Genomic DNA, 22679 nt, shown 5'->3' on the forward strand with positions numbered 1-22679 from the left:
TTGCCAAATACTTCAGCAAAACTTAAAATATTAGATGAAGTGGTGGCAAAGTCTCGAAAAAGAATGAAAAGTGTTCAACTTTCATAAGCGTAAAAATTGTTGAATTCTCACAAGAGTATTTGCAAAATGTTGCTGTGTCGTGCATCAACCACCATAGTAGGAACAGGAGTTTTATTTTTAAACAAAATGACCATCATTTATCTTCATTTGACATCTGGTGGAAACTTTTATTTAGAATTCTTAACAACAACGAAAGTGCATCTGTATTTTTAGCCTAGGCGACCCCACTGACCTCTACAGAGCCTAAAGAAAACGACAGTGTGATCTGTCCTTTGAAAGTCTGCAGTTTTGCAGCCCTTTGTGCAGAGCTATAAGCGCTGCCACTGCCAGGGTTAGAAACTCAATTTCCCATGGAGCTCAATGAGTAGAGCCTAGCACTAAAGCTGCCAAGGTTGGGGATTTCATTTTCTGTGTAGCTTGGTGGGTAGAGCATATATCAGCAGCAGCACTGTCAGGATATGAGCTTCAGTTCCCATTGGGGCCACCCATACTCAAGATGTATGCACTCCTGCTACTGTAAACCACTTTAGATGGAAGGGCACACAAAGTGTCATATGTTAAATATGCACTGTGGGAGCTGAGGGGGTTCGAATCATTAAACTGGCCGACAGATACCACTGGAGATTCCACATTTGGATCCAGAAAAGGCTGGAAACTGTCCAAATAAACTGGGAGACTGGCGCTATAGGAACGTTTTCCCATCACGAAAAGGTTTGCAAAGGGGAGGCACAAAATAAGGAGGATAGATTTCTGATTCAGAAATTATGCTGAGAAAAGTAAAGGTTAAAAATACCAAAAGTTTCCAAAGCTACCCAATATACCGGGGTGAATTTTAAGGCAATTAGCATAAAATTATGACCAAGACAACCAAAGCCTTTGCCTAACCTTAATTAGCTTTTAAAGATGTGACTTTAAATATGCTGATGAAATTTAGATTATAATCACGTGCTCTTAAAAGTAAAGTAATACCTCTGCTGTGTGTTGACGTTGAACCTGACATACATGGACTGTAAAGCCCATTCGAATGTCTAATCCTTCTCACATATGCAGTCTTCTCCACAAATAAACCAAACACCGCACAGGATGAACAAAAACGAAGCAAACCAATGTGGATTTTTATATGTAAGTAGATACTCCTCCCCTCTGTGTGTGTGTGTGTGTGTGAACATCTGCAGCCTGAAGTGGAGGCAGGTGTGGGTGGCAAGGAGTCTGTAGCGTGTCGCCCTACTTCCCCTCCCTGTGGACATGTGGTGATGAGGATTGGTTGGATATCTGTGTTTGTGTGTGTGTGTGTGTGTGTGTGTGCACTTCCTGCCTACTTCCACCACTGTAGTTGGACTCACAGTGGAAGACAGATAAGTTGACCTCCGCTGGGACGAACACCCGTCTGATTTACAGACTACACTCATTTGAAAACGCGGCTGTACGTATCCTATTTTTCCATGAATATGTTATTATGACACTGGTGGTGGTGGCATTACACAGAACATCATAAGCCCTCCTGTGCTTTATTCTGTCATCTAATCAAATCTAAATTACATAGTTAGTCGAGGAAAATCCTGTTAGAGTGGGCATGAAGAAAGTCTATTTGATTCCTAACTGAAACATGGATGTGGTAAATGTAGCCAGCTGGGTGTCTGGTTTTCCCTCCTAAAGGCTGCCAGCAAGTTTGGACCTTGCTGCTTAGTGTAAATAAAAAAAAAAAAAGAAAAATCAAATGTTAACGTATTGTATCAAAGCAGTGACAGAGGCAGAGGAAAAAGAAGGCAGCTTTTGAATTAAAAGAGCAAAATCAATATTAATATCAATACGAACTCCTCAGGGATGCTAATCATCTTCTGATGAAAGCGCTAATGTTGTCCGACTGAACCAAAGCTTGAACCTAATTGATTTTATAATTTCAATTGACAGACTGAGGCTCGTATCTGTGGCTCTACCTTGAACAAACCCACATCTTATCCATCAATCAGGAAAATGTCAGCCTCCGCTGCTGATTATGTTTCATTAGCATGATTGATTACAGGTGGTGTGCCACAAGGCTTAGTGCTAAACCATGTGATATTCTGTTAGTAGCTGTGCTTTGTCTCTTATTTCTGTAATGCACAATCAATACACTGCTGCAGTGATGAAGCAATGCTATTTAGAAAAGAACACATAAAAAGTGACAATGCAAACAAAGGACATCCCAAACTTTATAAATACACAATCTGCCATGAAATGCACGAACTGCCTTGAGTGGCCACCTCAGTGTTGACTGGAGGACAGGTGAGGAACAGCAGAGGGAACATCACCACACACCTGGAGAGAAGCACTTTCTGCTGATCTGCATCATAGTTGTTAATCCAATGATTTCAAAGGCTAAATATGACAAAACTGATGTAGAAACCTTTTTCAAACTTAAAAATACTAAATATTATGAAAGCTAATTCATTTTTTTGTGCAGCTGTTTTTTGGTATTTTTTATTTTTATAGCTGGGTTGATTCATTGCTGTCCTGTTATATCAGTTTAACTCTGCTATAAATTGACTATAAAATACAAATACTTAGTATCACCATCATGCTTTCAGTAATAGACTCTGCATGGAATCATTTCTGCTTCAGTTCGCTCTTTGCATGCTGCACTTAATAAGTTGTTTCCCCTATACAAATCCCCCCGTGTCGCCTTTGTTTAATACATATGTTGTTTGTATTTGTGTGTCTCCGAGTGCACTGTAACACACACACAAACACACGTAATCTTTTGCTTCATCTTTTACTGTCAGATAGAAAATGAATTATTCTACAGATGGGCATGAGGGAGTGATTGCATCATGTACAGATCTCAGCCTGACTGATAGCTGCGCTCTCCATGTGTGCAGAACAGAGAATACGCTACATGCTATTTCCAATTAGAGCTCAGCACTCTTTAGAGAGCGGGAAATAAATTGATATTTTGACAGATGGTGGCTCTGGAGGAGCTCTGGAGGGGGAACTAAATGATCACATTGCATTGTCCACTGTTCAGCCTCGATGAAACTCAATATGGATAAGTCACACAATCGTGTGATGCAATGGAAAGTCTGGGTTTCTCACTTTTGCTCTCTCTTGCTCTGTGTTACACAATATTTTGTTGTTTGCTAGATTAGCCAGGTGCGTGTACATATCCACTGGGATCGTCAATGGGATCAGCTTGTTTTTGTGCAGTAAAGTAAATGAAAAAGTAACACAAGGCAATTTATAATAATAATAATAATAATAACAATAATAATTATTATTATTATCAGAACTAGCAGTATTTGTATTTAGGAATCAAGTTAGCAATATTAATGGAATACGATACGGTTGTCAAAAATAATCGATTCGGCAATGCATTGCAATGTGGGGCATGCACGATTCAGCATTGACGCGGCAGCATGCCGTAATCGATTATGTCGCTGTTTATTTTGGCCTCGAGCGGACAATAAAGTTGTGAAGTTTCAATTACTTCCGGCTGCATTTCTGGAGCAACGTAGCTACATGCTAAGTGGCGGCGCTAGTGGTTAGCACAACAGGGGAAGCTAGACAGGACTTGTGCAGTGTGTAAAGCCTGCCACACTAAAATCAAGCACGTTGGCAGGAATTCAGGAAGTGCCTTGTCTTAAAGCTGCTGTTTTACTGTGTGTAAAAAATGCAATATCCAATACCCCGTACCATTTTATTTTATTTTATGACATGTATGTTAAAGATACAGGAGAGTACATACAGGACAGTGAATACTAACATAGCAGCCAATAAAATCTGTTGTTAAATCTTACCGCTTGTATTGATTCATGATTGATGAAAAAATTGCCTCATTGTGTGCAGTAGAATTTTGATGCATCCCAATGCGACGGAGAATCGAATCGAATCGAATCGTTACCTGGTGAATCGTAATCGAATCGAATGGTGAGGGCAGTGCCAATGCACACCCCCAGAATACGGCTGCTTTTTATGTGGTAACACAGAAAAGCGGCATATTTGGGACATTTATCTTTCCCCACTGACAGAGCTGCATCATCTGCTGCCTCGAGGTTAGCTGTGGATAATATACTTAAATCTGATTTCTGCCATTGTGGGGTCTCTCAATCAAAACAATGAAAACAAAAGACCTAGTTTGATGACGTGTGAAGTTGCGTGGGATTGTGGGAGTTGCTGTCTTCAACACTTCACTTTCAACTTCATTTGACCCTTAAAGAAAACTGCTTTTGCCTCAGATGTGACTTCCTGCCGGTCGCAGCATGAGCGTGCTCCCTTCCTGTCCTCACCACCGCTGTCGAGGAACATCTGATGTGACTCAGTGTTTACAGATGTATTAAAGTTTTCTTTGCGTTATGTTTAGTCACGTTCGCCGACTTCCTTCCTCGCTCTCTGATGTATCGTCTGGTGTTGCCCGTGTCCGCACTGACAGACGAGTCTAGTTAGAAACAAATGTATAGAAATTTTGATGTGGAAATGTTACATATTGTGCATTTAAATGTACCCGTGTGCTTTTACAATTATTATTTCCAAACATTCTCAACAGGGAAAAACAACGAAATGCGAACCGCTTGTGAAACATATCACTGTCAGCAGCTGGAAAAAGAACAGCATTCACCCCAAAACTGGCTTTCATGTTTTTCAGATTGCTCTCTTACATGTTTTCTAGCTCACATGTCGACAGTAAACTGAGAGCAGCATCCTGTAGGATGCCACAGAATGACAGATGAATGGTTATTTGTGCAGAGCAGAGGTATGTGTTTAAAAATCCACAAAACAATCTGTTTCCTGAACGCCACACTCAGTCATTGTTGAATTTGAGTGTCATCTTTCACGAACCTGGTTCATCATTTCATCATTTGTTCTCTCTCCCCCTGCATCCCTCTGTCTTTTTTTTGTTTTTGCCTGCAGCAGTTGCTATGGCAACGAGGTGTCTGTATCTTCTGACCTGAGAGAAACTCTTTCATCTGAGTTGTCTGCTCTGCATCCATAAATCAGAGTGGTCCTAACGACAGGCCTGAGGAGGAGGATCTGCGGTACTTATGGCTTACTTTACTACCTGAAACCCACTCAAAGTAACACTGGGAATGACATGAAAACAGACTCTGGAGTCATTTTCATTATGCAGGATGGAAGAACTTGCAGAGAGAGAAGGAAAACGAGCTTTCAAGCTCCAATAACCAACTTTGTCATATTAATGATGATTTAACTGAAAACGTGTGATGTGAACAGTAGAATTATCACCAACTCTGCACTTCTACCAAGCTTCAGCCTCCTTTAGTTGTTCAGTAGTTTAAACGTGCTGTGAGCTGCCTGCTCAGCACCAAACATCAACAATTAAAAATTAAAATTCAAAAAACTAAAAAAACTTCAACAGATTCACTCTGAGTGCTACCGGTATTGAGTAATTTCAACAAATTAAAGTAGAAGGTTTTTATTTCAACCTGAATTTTTTTTTGCTTGTATTTGGGGCTTATTGGTTGGAAAACACAATGGGACCACAGCATGAAGCCTCACCCTAGTCCAAGTTCAATAAAAACTGATAACGATGCCACAAAACCGAATGTTTTTGAATGACATGGCTAGACTGTCTCTGAAAAAAGGCAATTTACTATTTTTACCTACAGAAACATCTAGATGTTATCTGTACTCATATTGGGGATATGTATCTTGATATTTAGACAGTTACCCATTGAAATAGCATTTCCCTGTTTTTTGAATTTCATTGTCTACGAAGTGCCAGCCAATCGGTTGCACCTCTCTCAGTCTTTACACGAGGAGAGCGGCAGGCACTTCCTTTAAATGTGGACACTATTGTAAGATCCTAATTGGCCGAGTGAGGTGTCAATGGAAAGGTTGGAGTGCAGCGGGCATCTCGCATTAATGCCTATTAAAATCATAACGTTGAAAATATGGAAGATCAGCACGTCGACTGGCTGCTTTGAAATGATGCAGCAGCTTTCCGTAGATTATTACTGTGTATTAGCTTGTAGCTGCTGTTGTTATTGTCTTGGTTTGTACCAATCAAATCAAAATAACCTTATTTTATATAATCTATGATGTGTCTCATGAGTACAACATCGACGGACGCAGCACTGCACACTCCGGTGACCCTTAAAGTGCAAGCAACAACAACAACAACTAATCAATAATCAGTCCTCCTGTAAAATAACACGGTGTGCAGCAACATAAAATACCAGGCTGCAAAACAAAGTGCAAAATGCAGAACAGGAAGTTGGAGAGACAGAAGCCAAACCGTCACTGCCAAAACAGGTAAATACCGTATAGAACTTCAGTGCATGCAACAATAAAGAGAGTGCAGTTTTCGCTAAATTATACATTTTTGTGAAAGGAGTTTGGTTGAATATTTTACGAGACAAACATAAATTACAATAGAAAAAGAGATTACATGGGTTTTTGTTTGTTGTTTTTGCTGTTTGCACAATGACTCTCTTCATTTCCACTCAGCTCTTATCCTAATTACTTTCTCTCTATCGCTCTACCCACTTTCGCAATGAACTGCCTCATTTCCCAATTCTGTCTCTTCCTCTCTCTCTGTCTCTTGATTCTGCAACTTCTTTACTGTGGAAATCTCACTGCATCAAATAGTGATTAACTACAGTTCAAACAAATGGCACCTTCACAGACGCAGTATTATTCAAGTCACTCTCAACCTTCATACTTACCCAAAATACCATCTACTGATGCTTCTCAAACACAGCAGAATCAAAACAAAACCAATGTAGAATAATCTATGAGTACAATTTATTTAAATCATGCTGGAGCCTGATGGCAGCGAGTTTGAGGGGAAAAAAAATCTTAATTTTACACCATCCCTTCATTACAACCTCATCTACCCACATCCTTTGCATTGTGGCCACTCACTCTCTGAGAGCCAGGTGGGTGTTCAGGCCAACAGACGTCAGCGAAATGCACACACACTAACTCACCGCTCTCATTTTTTCGTGTTTAGCTAAAGAAAATGCAGTCTTCACCTCCATCCGACAGTAACCTCCCTCACATTATTTCCTGCTCACTGCACAGCATTAAAGCAAAGTGACACAAAGTGAGACAGAGAGGTCTAACCCTAAGAGACTACTTTTATCTGACTTTGCTTTTGTTTGGAGTTAAAGGGTTCGAATCATTTTGCCTCTCAATTTAATTGACTGAACCTTTTGTTGCAGCACAAGGACAAATTTTACATTAGTGATGTTTTAGGGAGCCTTGAAGTTAAATGGGCCTGAAGTGTATTCATAAATATGACTGTTTATGAAAGCGGGAAGGAAAGTTTTGTCCAAACTAAAGCGCAGAAGAAATTTTCAGAGTCAAATAATGGTGGTGGTGGTTTTAATATTTGGAACGAGATGGGATTCAGTATCGTTTAGACTTGGAGTAATTGGCTCAATCTGTTAAGGCTGCTGTTCGTAAACTGTGCTGCTCAACAGCGAGAAAAATAAAGAAATAAATAGTCAATGACAACTTCTGAGTCACCGTGGGAACGCCTACAGGGAGCTGTCAATCATCATCAGGGTCGCATCTCTGAGAACACATCTTCCTCTGTGGCCCTCAGGCTAAAACCTACACACACACAAACACACACACACACACACACACACACTACTTTTGTGAAGGCTTTCTATTTACCTTTTTCATTCCGTATCACCTTGGACCCTTTTTATATTTCTATCTTTTACTGTTGCACACCATCAGTTTGCGATGTGCAGTGTGTTCCTGGAGTTGATGTTGTTTATCTTTTTGATGTACCCACTTTTCCTGAACGTGCCTCCTCCACTTCTACTTCAGCCTGTGCTTTTTCCATAATTTCTTCCCAGAATGGCTTTGAAAAATATGCATAAAATAGGCATGAGCTTGTTTGTGTTGGGCAGAAAGTGTAGGTGGAAGGTGTAACAGCCCCAATTATAACAAGAGTAAAAGCAAGAGAGGAGCTATTTCAGCTTTAGAAGGAGCACGACTCGGGCCCGCTATTCAAAAAGCATAATGTTATGTGGATGCATTGCATTCCAGCTTATTACGGCTCCGGTTGGTACAAAAGAATTTGATCCGCCTGCCTCTTTGACAATGACTTTTCAAGTCAAGTCAATTTTATTTATATAGCCCAATATCACATATCACAATTTGCCTCGAGGGGCGTTACAATCTGTACAGCATACAACACTTTCTGTCCTTAGACCCTCCATTTGAAGGAGGACCCAGAAAAAACCCTTTACATAGAGAAGAAAACGGAAGCAACCTCAGAGAGGAGCAACAGAGGAGGGGTCTCTCTCTCAGGAAGGACACATATGCAATAGATGCACGAATGGATTCACAACAGAAAATCCTAGTTATACGATTGTGATGAGAAAGTGATATTACCACCACTACATACTACTGTAAGTGTGTGCTGGCATACAATGAGTGGACGAAGGAGCTGCAGAGCTGAGATCAAATTCTCTGCGGTGCTCAAAAGTTCAAATTAATTATTAAAACAAGCCTATCGGTAACTGACCTCTCCTTGCACCCTCTTCATTGCTGAGCAGGTTTTCAGGTTTGTTGTAACACAACTTCAGAAACACGACTCAAAAGTCGTCATCATACCTCTAAGCCGCATGTGTTCCCCCTTCAAAAGCATTTGAGGGAAAATTCAAAATTTGCCCTTGTTTCATCAGCTTCCACGGTAATGAAAATGATCTGTCAAAGAGATTAATATCATTTTGATATGATATTTTATGCCCATTAGTCTCCATGTAAATTGCAGCTCTCTAATTACTCTGTAATTCATCATGATTATACATCACAAAATTTTACAATTTTGCGTCAGAGAGAACTCAAATGAACTCTTTTCCAGATTAAATGGTGAAAACAGATTTTGAAATGATGATACATCACAGTAACAAAGCATACCTGATCACGATTTGAAAATGCAAGGACTTGATCGGTGTCATAAAGTGTGACCCTCCAGTCATTAGACGAAAGTTTACATTTTAAACAGTATCTACAGCACTGATTAGATGACAACTGCAGAAATGTAAAGGAGAAATTGAGCCAGCCGGCTCTCAGATGAAGCAGAGGAAGGTCAGCCAGTGAATCACTGATGCCTCTGGGACTTCTGGAAACCAGGAGGATGGAGAGAGACAGAGAGGAGGGTGGCTCGCCAACAGGCTTTGCAAGGATGAATGAGTAAGAGAGGAGGAGGTAGAGGAGAGTAAACTGTTCCCAAAAGCAATGAAATAAAAAAAAAAGGAGGCAGGAGTGAGGATGAGAGAGAGGAAGAGGCAGGACATGTCAGAGGAGAGTTTGGGTAGTTCTGGTAAGTGATAAGAAGAGTTTTAGTAAGCAGCGCCTGAAGGGCAGGGAGGACTGACGGAGACAGAAGAAAGAGAAGGAGAGAGTGGAAAGAGAGTCGGATGGAGACGGACAGAGGGCAACCTGTGATTCAGCAGGGCAGGGCACATGTCATGTACTTAAGTCGCATACAGTTCCAGACTGTCACTCCCCCTCTCTCATTCTGTCCATCCCTTCGCTCTCTATTTCATTACCCGGAGTAAATTCAAAACGGCAGATAAGCAACCAATTCAACCTCTCTCGGACATTTTAAGGTAAGCCGATCCATCCGACATGAGCGGCAACTCATATGAGGCAGAGGAAGTTTAGAGGGTTGAGGCCGCTCGTTTTCGAAGTTCCCTTTTGAAAATGCGATTTTAATGTCACTCCCGGTGTAGCCAGGTCCCAGACCTTCACAGCGTTCCTACAGCACTGATTTAAGAGTCATACGTCTGGGTTTGACTCACAGATGACTGCTCTCTGAAAAGATAACCAAGACGATCTGAGATGTGCAGGTGGAATAAAAAAGTGCAGAAGAGATCGGCGCAGCTGTACAGCTTGTTTAAGTCAAGTTACAGGTGAAATCTGTAAGAACTGGCCACCTGTGGAACAGGGGGGGGGAGAATATCACCAATGCTGCTAACTGTAGCTGCTGTTGGTTATTTAGCTCAGTCAGACATGCAGTTAGTGGTTCTATTAGTGGATCCTGCCTGGACTGGGAGCTCAGAGCACTTGGGGAGTGTTGGTGTTTGCACTGCTAGCAGGGGGGCTTTGGAGATTTTCAGGTCCGGGGCAATGGTTCCCAGAGGAGAACGATGGCGGAGGAGGAGCACCGGAATGGTCACCAGATCTGAAGCCAGGCAGGTGTGTAACAAAACCAGATTCAGCAGCCTCCCAGTGAACATGTCCAGACCAGGACCAAACACATCCTTCAAGACTGGTGGAGGAATACAGTGCCGAAGCGATTCACAGCCTCTACGACCAGGACTCTGACTCAGAGCGAGCAAAGACAAAGTAACAGTAAAAGTAGGAGAGGTGCAAGAAGGGGGTCGAGTATCAGCCAGAGCCCAGCCACCCACCTCCAGAAGCTTGAGCTATGCTATTGGACAATCCCCTCTTGAGGTAAAAAGTGGTATTACAAGACAGGGTGGGCCGGGGCTAGTTGGTTAGCATGCTGACTGCAGTAGATAGTTTTTTCAACACATTACATAGATGTCTTCAACAGCAGTCAGTAGCCAGTCACCACTGATTAGTAGATGCTTTAGTAAAATAACTCTCATTATAAAAAGATGCAACTTCCTTTAACTTGGAGTAAACAATGAAGTAAAACTGGCAGCTGTTCTGGATGATTTTATGCTGCTATATGTTTATGAATGAAAATGCTCCTGTACCAATGAGGCTCAGCACAGGCAGAGGCCTGAAGCAGAACTGTAGCAAATCCAGTCACTGCAGCTGGAAACCAGACTGATCCACAAATGAGACGTTGACTTAATGTCCACCCAGAATCCAAACATAAATCATGAGCTTCAGATCGCCAAAGAAACATTTTCCAACACGACAGCTCCTTTGTTTGCCTGAGAGTTTCACGTCCATCCAAGTGCTTCAGCTGCCTGTCACCTGACCCCATACTGTCTGCGGAGAAAATGAAAGTGAATTTTCCTGCTGGAGCCCTGAAGGCCTGAACTGCTTCATCGTCTCTCTTCTATGAGCTGCTACTCCATAATGCTATCACAAGAAAACGTACATATTTACATGTGTGCTCATCCTTCGTCTCAACCTTGAACTTGGTCAGGGTTGTGTAGTTGAATCTTTTGCGCTGACAGTCAAATCCCTCTTTTCATGGGCCAACAAATCCAGTCTGAAGATGGTGCAAGAAAAGGGGGCAGTGAAAGGTAATCTGGGGATAGCTGGAGTTATTTTTATCTCACCAGCCATAAAGGACCAGTGTTCCTCTTAGCGCGCTGCAGTTTAATATGGCCACGCAACCCGAGCAGTGATCCTTGATCAGCTCTCTTGTTCTTGAAGGTTTAATGACTACAGGGCCTGGAGTAGAGCCACATCTAGGTGGAGCAAAGGCAAAGCAGCGTATCTTAATGTGCCCAGACACTCGTCTTCATTCGGGCTGAGCTGAGGGGGTGGAAAGATACATGGTGTGATGAGTTCAGTCTTATGACGGGAAAAGAAAGAGAGGAGACAGAAAAACAAGGGCAGGATGGATGAGTGGCTTTGGAAAGGAAAGGGCTGTGAAGTAGAACAGGTCAGTTTAGACGAGTAGTCCACAGTTCTTGCAGAGGGGTGAACATCAACTCTAATATGACCTTTCTGGGTCATGTTATCAGTGTATACTATTCTTAATGGCTGCTGAAGGCCAGTGACTTTTGTTGAAGTGACAAGAAAGTGAAGCAAAGTACTACAGCATATAATCACTATACTGACCATACCTCAATACATTTAATGATATGGTCTAGTAAGGATAAAAAAAATGGCCAGTGCATGTAGATATACATTTGTGGTGTCAAGTCATATATATTTTTTCACATGCTTTCATTATTTTGGAACTATGTATTAGTGCTATATAAATAAACTCTATATTGGACAAATCAAGACATTTCTTTCCACTTTATACTGCAAAAATGTAGGTTACCACCTTACTTTAGCATGTTTTTACCTTAACCTCTAAATATAACTCTTTAATGCAGTGGGACTTCTTGTCCTTGAAGATGCAGACTATTATTTACTTATATTTAATTATACTTACTCTCTATAACAATCAATAAATGTCGGCATGCATAAACATTTTTTATTTTTATTATTTTGAGGTTTAATGTTCTTTTATTCTATCTTTACAATCGCAAACAGAGTGCAATTGGGTTTAGCCTGAATTATTCTTAGTACATAATTCAAGCCTTCTTAGATCAATATGGATACATCTGTGTGAAGTGCATTTAGTAATAATTCATGCTATTGATTAATCATTAAATTTAGAGAGAAAATATGAGTCAATAGGCTGTGAGAAGCAGTAGAAGGTAAGTCTGATGGAAAGAAAGAAAGAGGGAGGCACTGGATGCTTCTCTCTGCACAGAGATGGTACTTACTGAAACTCCCATCCTGCATTGTCCTCTCATTGACGGGCAATGACACTATCCTCAGTTGTCAACTGGTAAAGCTTTAGAAAAGGAGCATTAAAAAGCCATTTGGACAAAGCAATTTTAAGTCATTTCAGTCCGCTATCTCTCTCATCCAGCTGCTCCATCACAGAGGTCTGCTGGACATTAGCACGTTTTCCACCTGCGTTCATGGCAAGTTGTCATAATCGTTTAACTCACTGGGGCTGGTACTAGGAGGGCTGTCATTAGACGAGACAGTTGCTTAATCGCTTAAGTCGTGTGCTTGCACACACACATTCTCTCACGCACACGTGCGCGTGCACACACACACACATATCTGAATCAAAAGTCAACACATACAGTCATGTCTAAGACATCTGGGGTCAACCCTTGCTTTCCAAATTCTCTGTCCAGTATCAGCTTTATTTGCCAAGTATGTGTGCAGACAAGGAATTTGACTTTGGTCTAAATACTATATACAATACAGTACACTCAATGCAGTTAAGTAAAACAAAAATCTACAATAACTCAATATATATAAATAAGTACAAAGAATGATGTGCAAACATTTCGATTTCGATTGGAGAAACCTGCTGCAGCTTCAGAAATTATGCCAATTTAGAAACACATATGAAAATGCACAACGAATACAAAATGAAGTGCTGCGAATGAAAAAATGTGCTGCAGAATGCCCAAACAAATACATTCAAACCAACCACGCTGCAAATACAGAAGCGATGCAAAGTCTAAAACACGCAAACTCCGAAAACAAATCGCTGCATTTCCAGTCAATGCAATGGAAGTCCTCCAGGCCTCTAGGGGGAGCTACTAGTGGAATAGCTGATCTTCGACCTGGGAGAGAAAAGTGGGTTAAAGAGGTTGCTTGCTGTTAGCCAAATGTAAAAAGAATACACACCTTTTTATGTCTTGTCACCTCTTTACTCCACCCTTCCACCCACATCAAAGTCAGGACTGGAGCACGTCCATTGTGTTGTCTGGAAATGCAGCGTTTTTTTCTTGCATTTGTTTTTCCAAGTTTGTGTGTTTTTGTATCGGCATTGTTTCTGAAGCTGCAGCACATTTCTCTTACTGGAAATGTTTTGGGCTTTTGCAGCACATTTGCCCTTATCGGCCGCTGTTCTAACACGCAAGGAAAAGACACAAGGGAGGGAAATGTGGATGCAATTAAGGGAATTGGCATGGAGAGAGGCACAGGGGTGCTTCTGAGCTGGCAGAGACATGCCCCCTCACAGCCCAGCCCCAAATTCACCAACCAACTTTGGTTGTTGTGGGGGACAGGCTAAAGGGCAGTGCTTAATAATAGATAGGGGGGAGAATGCACAAAGGATACAAGCTTTAAGCAGCAACAGGAGAGAAAAGTCATACAAACATGAAGAATGGAGAGAGAGAGAGAGAGAAAGAGAGAGTGAGCAATGTGCTACTGTGAGACAAGGCAGGAGAATTGCCTTGCTTTGTCTCCCACCCTTGCCCAGTTATTAATGACCTGTGACTGGAGGGTGGGTGCAAGCAGCGGTCATACCAGCCTGCACTGCTCCAGGATAATCTGCATCCCACTGCCATATTCTTCACTAAGCACCAGCTGACAAGACCCATACCTCACTATAAATTGGGCCTTCCAGATCCATTAGGGTCTATATGCGGGCATAACTGAGAGTCTTGATCAGGCGCTTGATGGGAAAGGGGACGATGAATAAGAGAAAACAATCCCATGCTATGTGGAATAAATGACAAAGTTATTGTTTTTAATATTCAATCCAATACATTTGCTATTCACTTGTGTAAATATTTTCAGAAAGCCGAGTCGCACAGGAGTGCACGCCGGATGAATTGCTGCAATCAATATGAATTTCCGTTCTTTTCTCTCCCTCTCTCTTTTCTGATTGCTTGCTATCCCTGTCCATAGCAATAGGCGGGCAGAAGGTAAATTGGCCTCAGCAATCAGTATCCATTAAGCTCCACTGCAATAGTCGATTTTGCGTTTGCCACTGAGTTCACCTGCAGAGGGAGGAATATCATTTTAGAGGACAATATAGCTTCATGTGTTTTTGTCCATTTAAAAAGAGATGAATGCGGAATTGCTTGCGTTGTTGTAGGCAGTGGGAAATACGAAGGAGATAATCAGCTACCATTTACACTGTTAATGCTGGACAGAGAGCGCAACGCATGCAATTAACTTCAATCTACAGACTGAAGCAAAAATCCAATATTTTCAGGGCTTTAATTCTTTTAGTATTCTAAATTCAATTCATTTTATATAATGATGTGATCAAAGAGATGAGAGAAACACTCAGGAATCCACATGTGGCCACATATGTGCACCCAGCAGCACAGGGTGTGTATAATCTACTCTTCACCATCACCAGCTGCAGCTCACAGGGACAGCAGCCATGATCATTCTGCTCAGTGATACGTCTGTGATTCTTGTAGGCAGTTAAACAGGCTGTGCGCTCTAATGTTCCCTGTCGCTGTGGTGAGCCTGGTGGAGACTGAATGTAGGCTGGGATGCAAGCGAGCCGGGAGTTGCCCAGCTCGTCAAGGAGACGCACCTGCAGCTAATTAACCTCTGCCTATACGTGTGTTTCAATAGAAGCTGACAGTATTAGTAGCAAACTGCCAGCGCCATGCTGGGCACCGTGAACCTGGAAACGCTGCACGGAAACTACACCGCCACTTTCCGTGATTAGCCTGTGGACAGGTGAACCATTCCAAATAAAGGCTGACACGGTTTCTAGCTTTGTCTCTCAGCAGTCATGTGCAGCTCAATAACTGTATGCACAGAGTGAAAACACCTTGACTCATAGGCTAAAGTCTGAATCATAGTGGAAGTGAAATGGATAAGCGCATGTTGGGAATATCAAATCTCCACTGGCAACAGTTCTACGTCACCTGGTCTGCCCGCAGAGAAGCCTGTTTGTCATGCAGCAAGCGTCAGACAGTGTGTGAAACTTGGCAAGCTCAGGCTGAGGGCAGAACTTTCTTGCTGCCACCATCTACAGTAGCAATATTTTACTGTCTTCCCATCTTCCCTTGCTCTTGCTACCAAAGATGTGCAACCGGGGAGGTGGAACCAAAACACGAAGAATGTGATCTTGTAGCTGCTCAGTGTGGGTGGACATCTGTGACACCTGAAGGGTGAAGCAAAGAATATGGAATTCTGTGAGGCAACCCATGCCTCAGAAATGTTGACTTATTTCTGCGATCGACCCATGAACAGGCTTTGGTCACTGCAGACCCTGCAAAGTCACTGGTGTTTACATCTGGCCTTGTAGCCAACAAACAAGATGCTTTGAAAGCCGCAAGAACACCTCAGAGACCAGAATAAGACATTTTCAGAGGCAACAACCTTGTCCTTTCTCCGCTGCTCCTCACTCTCTCAGCTGGTCTTAGCAGGGCCTCAGTCTCAGACAGGACTCAGGCTGGAGCTGTGGTGGCTACAGCAGCCCTCCCTGTTCTTCCCTCTTGTTTAAGTTGTGATAGTGTGAACTATAGTCCTTTAACACGGCAGAAATTTTGACTTGTCATGGCAAACAAAAAAAAATGCTGGTAATATTGAGGTGTCAAGTTATTTAGACTTACAGGAGACTTACAACCCCATTAGATTTGTTCTAATTTGCTGTGTGCCTTTCATTGAAGTTTGCACTGGCAATCTGTGTGTAATGAGTCCGATTTACTACAGTATAGCAGCATCTTGTGGATTATGTTACTAATTGTAATCCAGTACAGCATCTTACATTCAAGCACAACCAAATACACAACACAGAGTGAGGGATGAGATGGTGAATGGTATAAATGTGAGAGATGAATTCTTTTCATCTCATTTCAAAGAGACTTGCTGTCAAATGGATACTTCTTTTGTTGTTTTTAATGGGTAGTCTAGAGGTGAATGTTGCCATTTCCTTCACCTCCAGACATACGGCAATTAAACTAAAAGTACTGTGTGCCTCTGCAGCCACAGCTTCATACAAAGCAAGCAATATTATTTCTAATAGTATAAAGTGTAAAATCTTGATCCAGGATTCAGAAGGTTCAATCTGCTCCTGGTGATCGTAAGGCATTAAAGAAACTCACATCTTTCACATCTTAAGAGCCAGACAAGCTCAGACCCCTTCTGGCTTTGGCATCGTCAAGCTCGCAGACCTGACAGCTCTTTATCCATATCCTGGTAGGTTGGATTTGCCTTGCCACAGTAAGTCAGTATAAGAAGGAGGGTTGATACCAGAGCTGACGCCAGAGACGTCAAGTGCCTCTGAGCGTTAAGCCAGCTCTTTTCCTCCTTGTCTTTCAGATGGTGTGAATTCAACAAGATGTCTCCCGAGACTCCGCTTCTCACTTCCCAACGCTGTGTGGGAATGTCAGGATGGAGAGGCATCCATGCAGAAACGCAAATGCAAAAATGTAGAGCACAGAAACAACACAAAAATGCACTTAAAGCTACGTGCCAGCAGGATTTGAGGCAACTAAACTAAGGACACACTTTGGCAGATAGTAAAGCATGCACCATGCCTCCACTCTCCCACCAACAACCTGAAAGTAACACAGAAATTGCACAAACTGTAGCTGGAATTTGTCTAATTTTTCCCCCCCAAAAAACAATACAAATGCCAAACTTATTTGAAAGGTGCTACATGCAAAATCGTAAACGTAAGGGCTTTAAAAATCCACACGTGGTGGACGCCAGATGGAAAAAGTACAAGCAGTGCCATGCATAAGCATATTCAAAGCACATTCTAGCACTTCAGCCTGAACTTTGTCTTGAATCAACACAAATCTCACTCAGTTCCAACAAATTGTGTTGATGTTGTTATGCCAAATAATCTATTTTTCCATACCCTTAAATCCTTACATTTTGTGCAATATTGCATATTTCCTTTATATTTTGTGCATTTTTTTACTGTTTAGTATATCTTATTTTTCTGTGCAATAGTATTAACACTATTTATTATTATTTTTAATCTGAAGGCAGCTTTCATTGTTTTTTCCAGAGTTACTAGGGCAATACATTTTTTTTGTATAGTTTTACCTACATATTTTTTTCCCTTTATATAGGCAAAAATGTCATTTTGCTTGTATAATATGTACATATATATATAGTGTACTTTTTTATTTTGTATTTTTTTCTGAATTTCTCTATCTCTGTTGCTATTTTTCTTCCCACTGCTATTACATGCTGCTGTAATGCCCAAATTTCCCCGGCTGGGGATAAATAAAGTTTTATCTTATCTTATCTTAACTTTAAAACTGAACATTGTATTGTCTTTTGGTTCAAGTCAAGTGTCAAGAAATTTGAAATACGTTCAAGTCATGTTTTCATAGGACTGTCTTTCAGGTGTGAATCCTGCCTATTAAAGCAATACAGCATTTTAACGTCCTCTTTTCAAAGCTGTTAATAGTTTTTTTGTAGACCGTCCTCACAAGACAACAGCACGTGTTGCTTCTTCACCTGCCCTAACGTCGTATGTTTGTGTTGAGCTGACCAGAACCTGCAGTGGAACCTCTTAGTGAGGAGGTGTGGGTGTACTGATGGATCAGCAAAGCATGTGACTTGGTCTTGAGAAGCCGCCTCCCATATCTCATTGCTTTCTTGTGAACACGACCTCGATCTTTCTCTAACCTTAAACAATCCTTTGCTCAAACCAAGTCTTTGGGGAGCAAGTCTCCACTCCAGAGCTCTGTGGACTGCTTTAGGTTGCACCAGTGTTCATATTCATGTCCAGTCCCTCTATGTGCAGCATACAGTGCATTTAGGCTGGATATAACATTCTGGGTTTTACTGGCATCACTGCACTTTGCTCATCAAGTTTAAACTTTGTTCTCAAACACCCACATAATACTGGGCTTTGCTAAATGATAAAGACAGACACTTCGAAAGCAGATATGTGTCCGATACCTTATTGATTTCCAAATTTTCTCGAGGTCAGATCAGCTATAGAATATTAACCCTGGAGCTCACCCTGTTCACTATATTGCCCAAGGACAATTATTTCATACCATGTTTAGTCACACTGAGGACCTCCTCTCCTTGTACTCAACTGAATAACATTGTGTGTGCAGGCTCCTGTAGAAAAGTATTTTCACAGTTGTGACTAAACAAAACACATCACATGCTCAGTAGAGCATTATTGCAACAATCCAAGGTGACTCGCATTGCCCTTGCCTCAACGGTTGGCAAATGATACAAGTATAAAGCTTAAAGCAATCACACATTTTATGCTCCCTTCATATCTTATGGATTGAAACATGCATACAATGTGAAACCCAGGGCTGTATTCTCAGGAAATTGGACTTGCATGATTACTGCAATGTTATCATCTGTGGCGCACACAAACCTGCCAAGCATGAAATCAGATCTCATAAAGATAGTGTGAATTAAATTTGTCTTCAGATTTAAATCTCCAAATCTCTCTCCGTGTCTACGGGGTGTGATATGATGCATGTACTGTACTGTAGATGAAAATATGCTGATTCTGACTCTGCCTTCCAGCGTCGTAAAGCTAGACTCTCTTGGCCCTTCGAATCAGGAGGCTTGAATATGTTTTTCCAACAGGGCGAAGATAATGATTACAGGAGGGCTATGTAGACGGTGAAAGTAGTAAAGAAAGAGATTGAGGCAGGGCAGAGGAGAGAGGGAAGGCTATTCAAAGAGAATACATTTAGAGTCGACTCTACATTAGCTCCTGAATGCTGCATTATCCTGTGAAGGTTCCTCAGAATGGGTAGTGCCAATCAGCAACCTCCCAGTTTGAACAACAAAAGATGTCTTGACAACAAAAGCAGCTTGAACCGAGTTTCTTCTGCAATGAAAAGATTTGACATACTGTATGTAAGGCTGACAACAAAAAGCCTCAGCTGCTCTTTGACAGATCCAAGGGAAGCCTAAACAAATCTCCCATCAAGCGAGTTTGGTGACGAACTCTGTGCGGAGGCTTGTCAGCATTCTGAGAACTAAACGCATGTCAATGAGTCGTCTTCTGTACTGCTTGATATTCAAGCAATTTCTCCCAAAAGAATACTGTTAGGTTGTGTCGTTTGTCCTTAATGTAAGGTCTAAATGTGTGTTGATAACCTCTCATTTTTCCTCAGTGTGCCATTGGTTGTGTGCACTCCCTTCCACCTGTCCACCTGTCTTTGAGCCATTCAAACTGTGAGATCATCCTCATATCGCAAAAGTGATGGAAGAACGTTGCTCATATGAGTTTTTAGTGTTGGTACAGCTGGTTAGAGCAGCCTGGGTCAGTAAAATCAATCCCATCTTTGCATAAAAGCTGATAGACACTCACATATTTCACATAACTAGTCTATAAATCAATTACTGATCAGTCTCCATGAGTCTAAAATAACTTTTACATTCAGTTTTCCCTCTTTTTTCCTCGGGTGTAGCTTTAAGGTTGTTAAATAATCTTATATCACACTATCTGACAGTGTCACACCCGCTCTGTATCAGATTGTTCCAAGTCCATATTTCATACACATTTCCCCGACATTTAGCCTGACAAACTTGGTATCTTTGGAAACTTTGGGATCTCAGCTAGAATTTAGAATAAAGTTTGTTTGGTGGGTTTGAACGATGTTTGACTTACAACGTGGCCTATCGGTGGATCGCTGAACTCGTCAAGCTAATATGAAAAAACCTTTGCTGGTCCGAGCTTCTCAAATGTGAGACTTTGCTGTTTTTTCTCCGTTTACTATAATTGTGAACTGACTATCTTTGGGTTGTGGACAGAAGTCTGAAAGCGTTCACTCTCAGGACCTGTGATACGCATTTTCCACTATTTAACTCTGTAAATGATTAATCAATTAATTAATTAGCAGCTGCCCTACATGGTAAGTTTGGTGCGTCCCTCATCTTGAATTTGCCTGTTAAATGCTTTACATGCTTTACCCTGTCTGGGATTTATCCATGCCTTGCATTTCATTATTGATCTGGAGCCTTTGATTCAATACTGTTATGCAGCTTTTAATGGCAGTTTTTTAAAACCGTGTTCTGGACTGTTTAAACTGTTCGGCTTGGTGCCCCTTGTTTTGTTCAGAAGAGGAACATTTCTCTCTGCCTCTGTCTCGCCTCTTCTCGCACTCTCATTCTGTTCGTAAAGCCATTGGAGTCATGACTTTCCTTTCATCCTCCGAGACCCTGAGACAGTGTGATAGCCCAGACCAGAAGATGTGTCCACTTTCATCCAGCATCTCTCCTCCTCGCTCGCGCCCTTCCTTCCCTTCCTTTGAGACCGCAGTGTGCCAGAGGTCCTTGGCAGCGTTTGTCTGCCCTGCTGGTGAACCTTTTTAGCTGGCACAATTCAAGCCTTGGTCCATCTGAGGCCCGTGCCACTTAGTGTTAGGAGATGAGTTGGACAGAGAACTGTAGGCTGGGGAGAAGGGATGAGGTCTGACGCTTGGACAAGATGCGTGTTGAGGAAAGGATGGCACGGAGGAGGTTAGCAAGAGACAGATGGGGGCAAGAGGGGGCTGTCAGGAGGGAAATTTGGTAGAGGGAACAAGGATGTCAACACTGAGGAAAGCTTGAACACGAGACACAAAGGTAACCTGGGAAATTAGGATTTGATGAGCTGCGAGCAAAGGAGTCAAGGAGTGATGCTGTGACAAGATTATCTGAGGGCTGAGGAAAGAGGAGGGAGACCACAATCTGCCACTCTTCTTTTCCAATTTTGCACTTACCAACTTTTTGAAGCAGGAAGTAGTTGAATAAAACGAGAAAAAGGAAGACAGAAAGAGGCGATGTTACTGAAAAAATAAATCCATAGGCTTTATGACACTGTGTTTTGTGGCAGAGAACAGAAAATAGGGTCTCGTTTGTAATAAAGAAGGTAGTCGAGAGAGAGATCGAAGCCAGTGAGAACAATGACCTAAAAGCAGGCTGATCAATTCTTACTATCAGAAAATGAATTGAGGATAGAGATTTGGCAGGGAGTTGCAGAAAGTGGCAAAGTACAGATTGATGAGATGAGAAATAAAGCAGGGGAAGTGGTGTGAGCTAAAGCTGATACAAACAGAAAAGCACAGGGCGTGTGTGTCGAGGGTTTCATTCCTCTCCTCTTCCTCAGTAATGCCTTGGTAACTCCCAGACAATTTATATGGAAATTTGCCTGGAAAAGTCGTTGATTAAAAGATTAATAATCAGTAACTCACTTGGGCGAGAAAACCAATTCGAGGTTATGGTTAAGATTTGGTTTTTGGTTTGTTAGAGAGCAACTTTGTTTCGTGTTGCTGAAACTCAATTCGCCTCACCCCCGGTGTTACGTAGAACGTGGCTGAGCCTTCGAGGTGCTCCACACAGATCCTAGAGCCTGGTTCCACAGGACACAGGGAAAGCCGGGGCGTGCAGCTATTTTATATCATTTCCAAGCAAGGTTGGATTTTGAGAAAATGGCCCCCTGGGCACAGAAAACAGGCCCTCTCCTGCCAAGCAGCAAGACGCCGCTCTCATGGCCAGAAATGTGGGACATGCCGTTGTTTTGTATCTTTTTCAGGGCGACCATAACTCTAAAATGATGCTATTGGTTGGAAACTGCACCACGTACAGTATTCACTGCGAAACATCTGAGCTGTGTTTTCATGATCCCGTCAACTGTACGGTCATGTGTCTTTCAGCTCAGGTTAATCTCTAAAATCAGTGTATTTTGATCAACTGCTAATCTTGAAAACGTTCATACACGCTTTTATCTGTTACTGTCATGCACTTTGCTCAGGCGTCAGCCAGGGTCCCTCCGTCGCTGCTGCTCGCCTCATTACTGGAACAAAAAGAATCACGGACCACCCCTGTGCATCCCCTCACGGCTCCCTGTTAGATTTCAAATTGCTATTATTGCTTACTTTTAAGGCCTTAAACAGTCTTGTGTCTCAATACATTTCCGATGTATTGACCTGATATGTGTCCTCTCTGCCATGAGGGTTAATCAGTTTGTGACTCCGGGGGATCCGGCTTTTGTTATTAGAGACCCCACACTGTAGAACTCCTTGCACGCTGAACTCAGACACACCGAGTCTTCTTTCTGTTTGATATATGTTTCATCTATACTGTTTTTATTCCTATTTATTTGATCTTATTCACTTCATTTCATTGCCTTTATTTCCCCTGTGCTCATGCCCTTTATCATTTTATTTGCCTTATCTGGATGTATTTCTATTTAGTAAAGCACTTTGCAACATTGTTAAGTGCTCTATACATAAAGTTTATTAGCATTA

At 41.9% G+C, this 22679-nt stretch overlaps 1 protein-coding gene across 1 annotated transcript in view; it reads right to left on the reverse strand.

Moving 5' to 3' along the window:
• The window catches only part of LOC121614302 (pro-neuregulin-3, membrane-bound isoform), a 325012-nt gene that overhangs the window by 36617 nt on the left and 265716 nt on the right, over positions 1–22679 (reverse strand). The window contains exon 4 of the mRNA XM_041948116.1: positions 21153–21155. Within this exon, the coding sequence (XP_041804050.1) occupies positions 21153–21155 (3 nt within the window). The remainder of the gene's footprint in view (positions 1–21152; positions 21156–22679) is intronic.

Source organism: Chelmon rostratus, chromosome 11 (genome assembly GCF_017976325.1).
Source record: "Chelmon rostratus isolate fCheRos1 chromosome 11, fCheRos1.pri, whole genome shotgun sequence".
In the NCBI taxonomy this organism is placed as follows: Eukaryota; Metazoa; Chordata; class Actinopteri; order Chaetodontiformes; family Chaetodontidae; genus Chelmon; species Chelmon rostratus.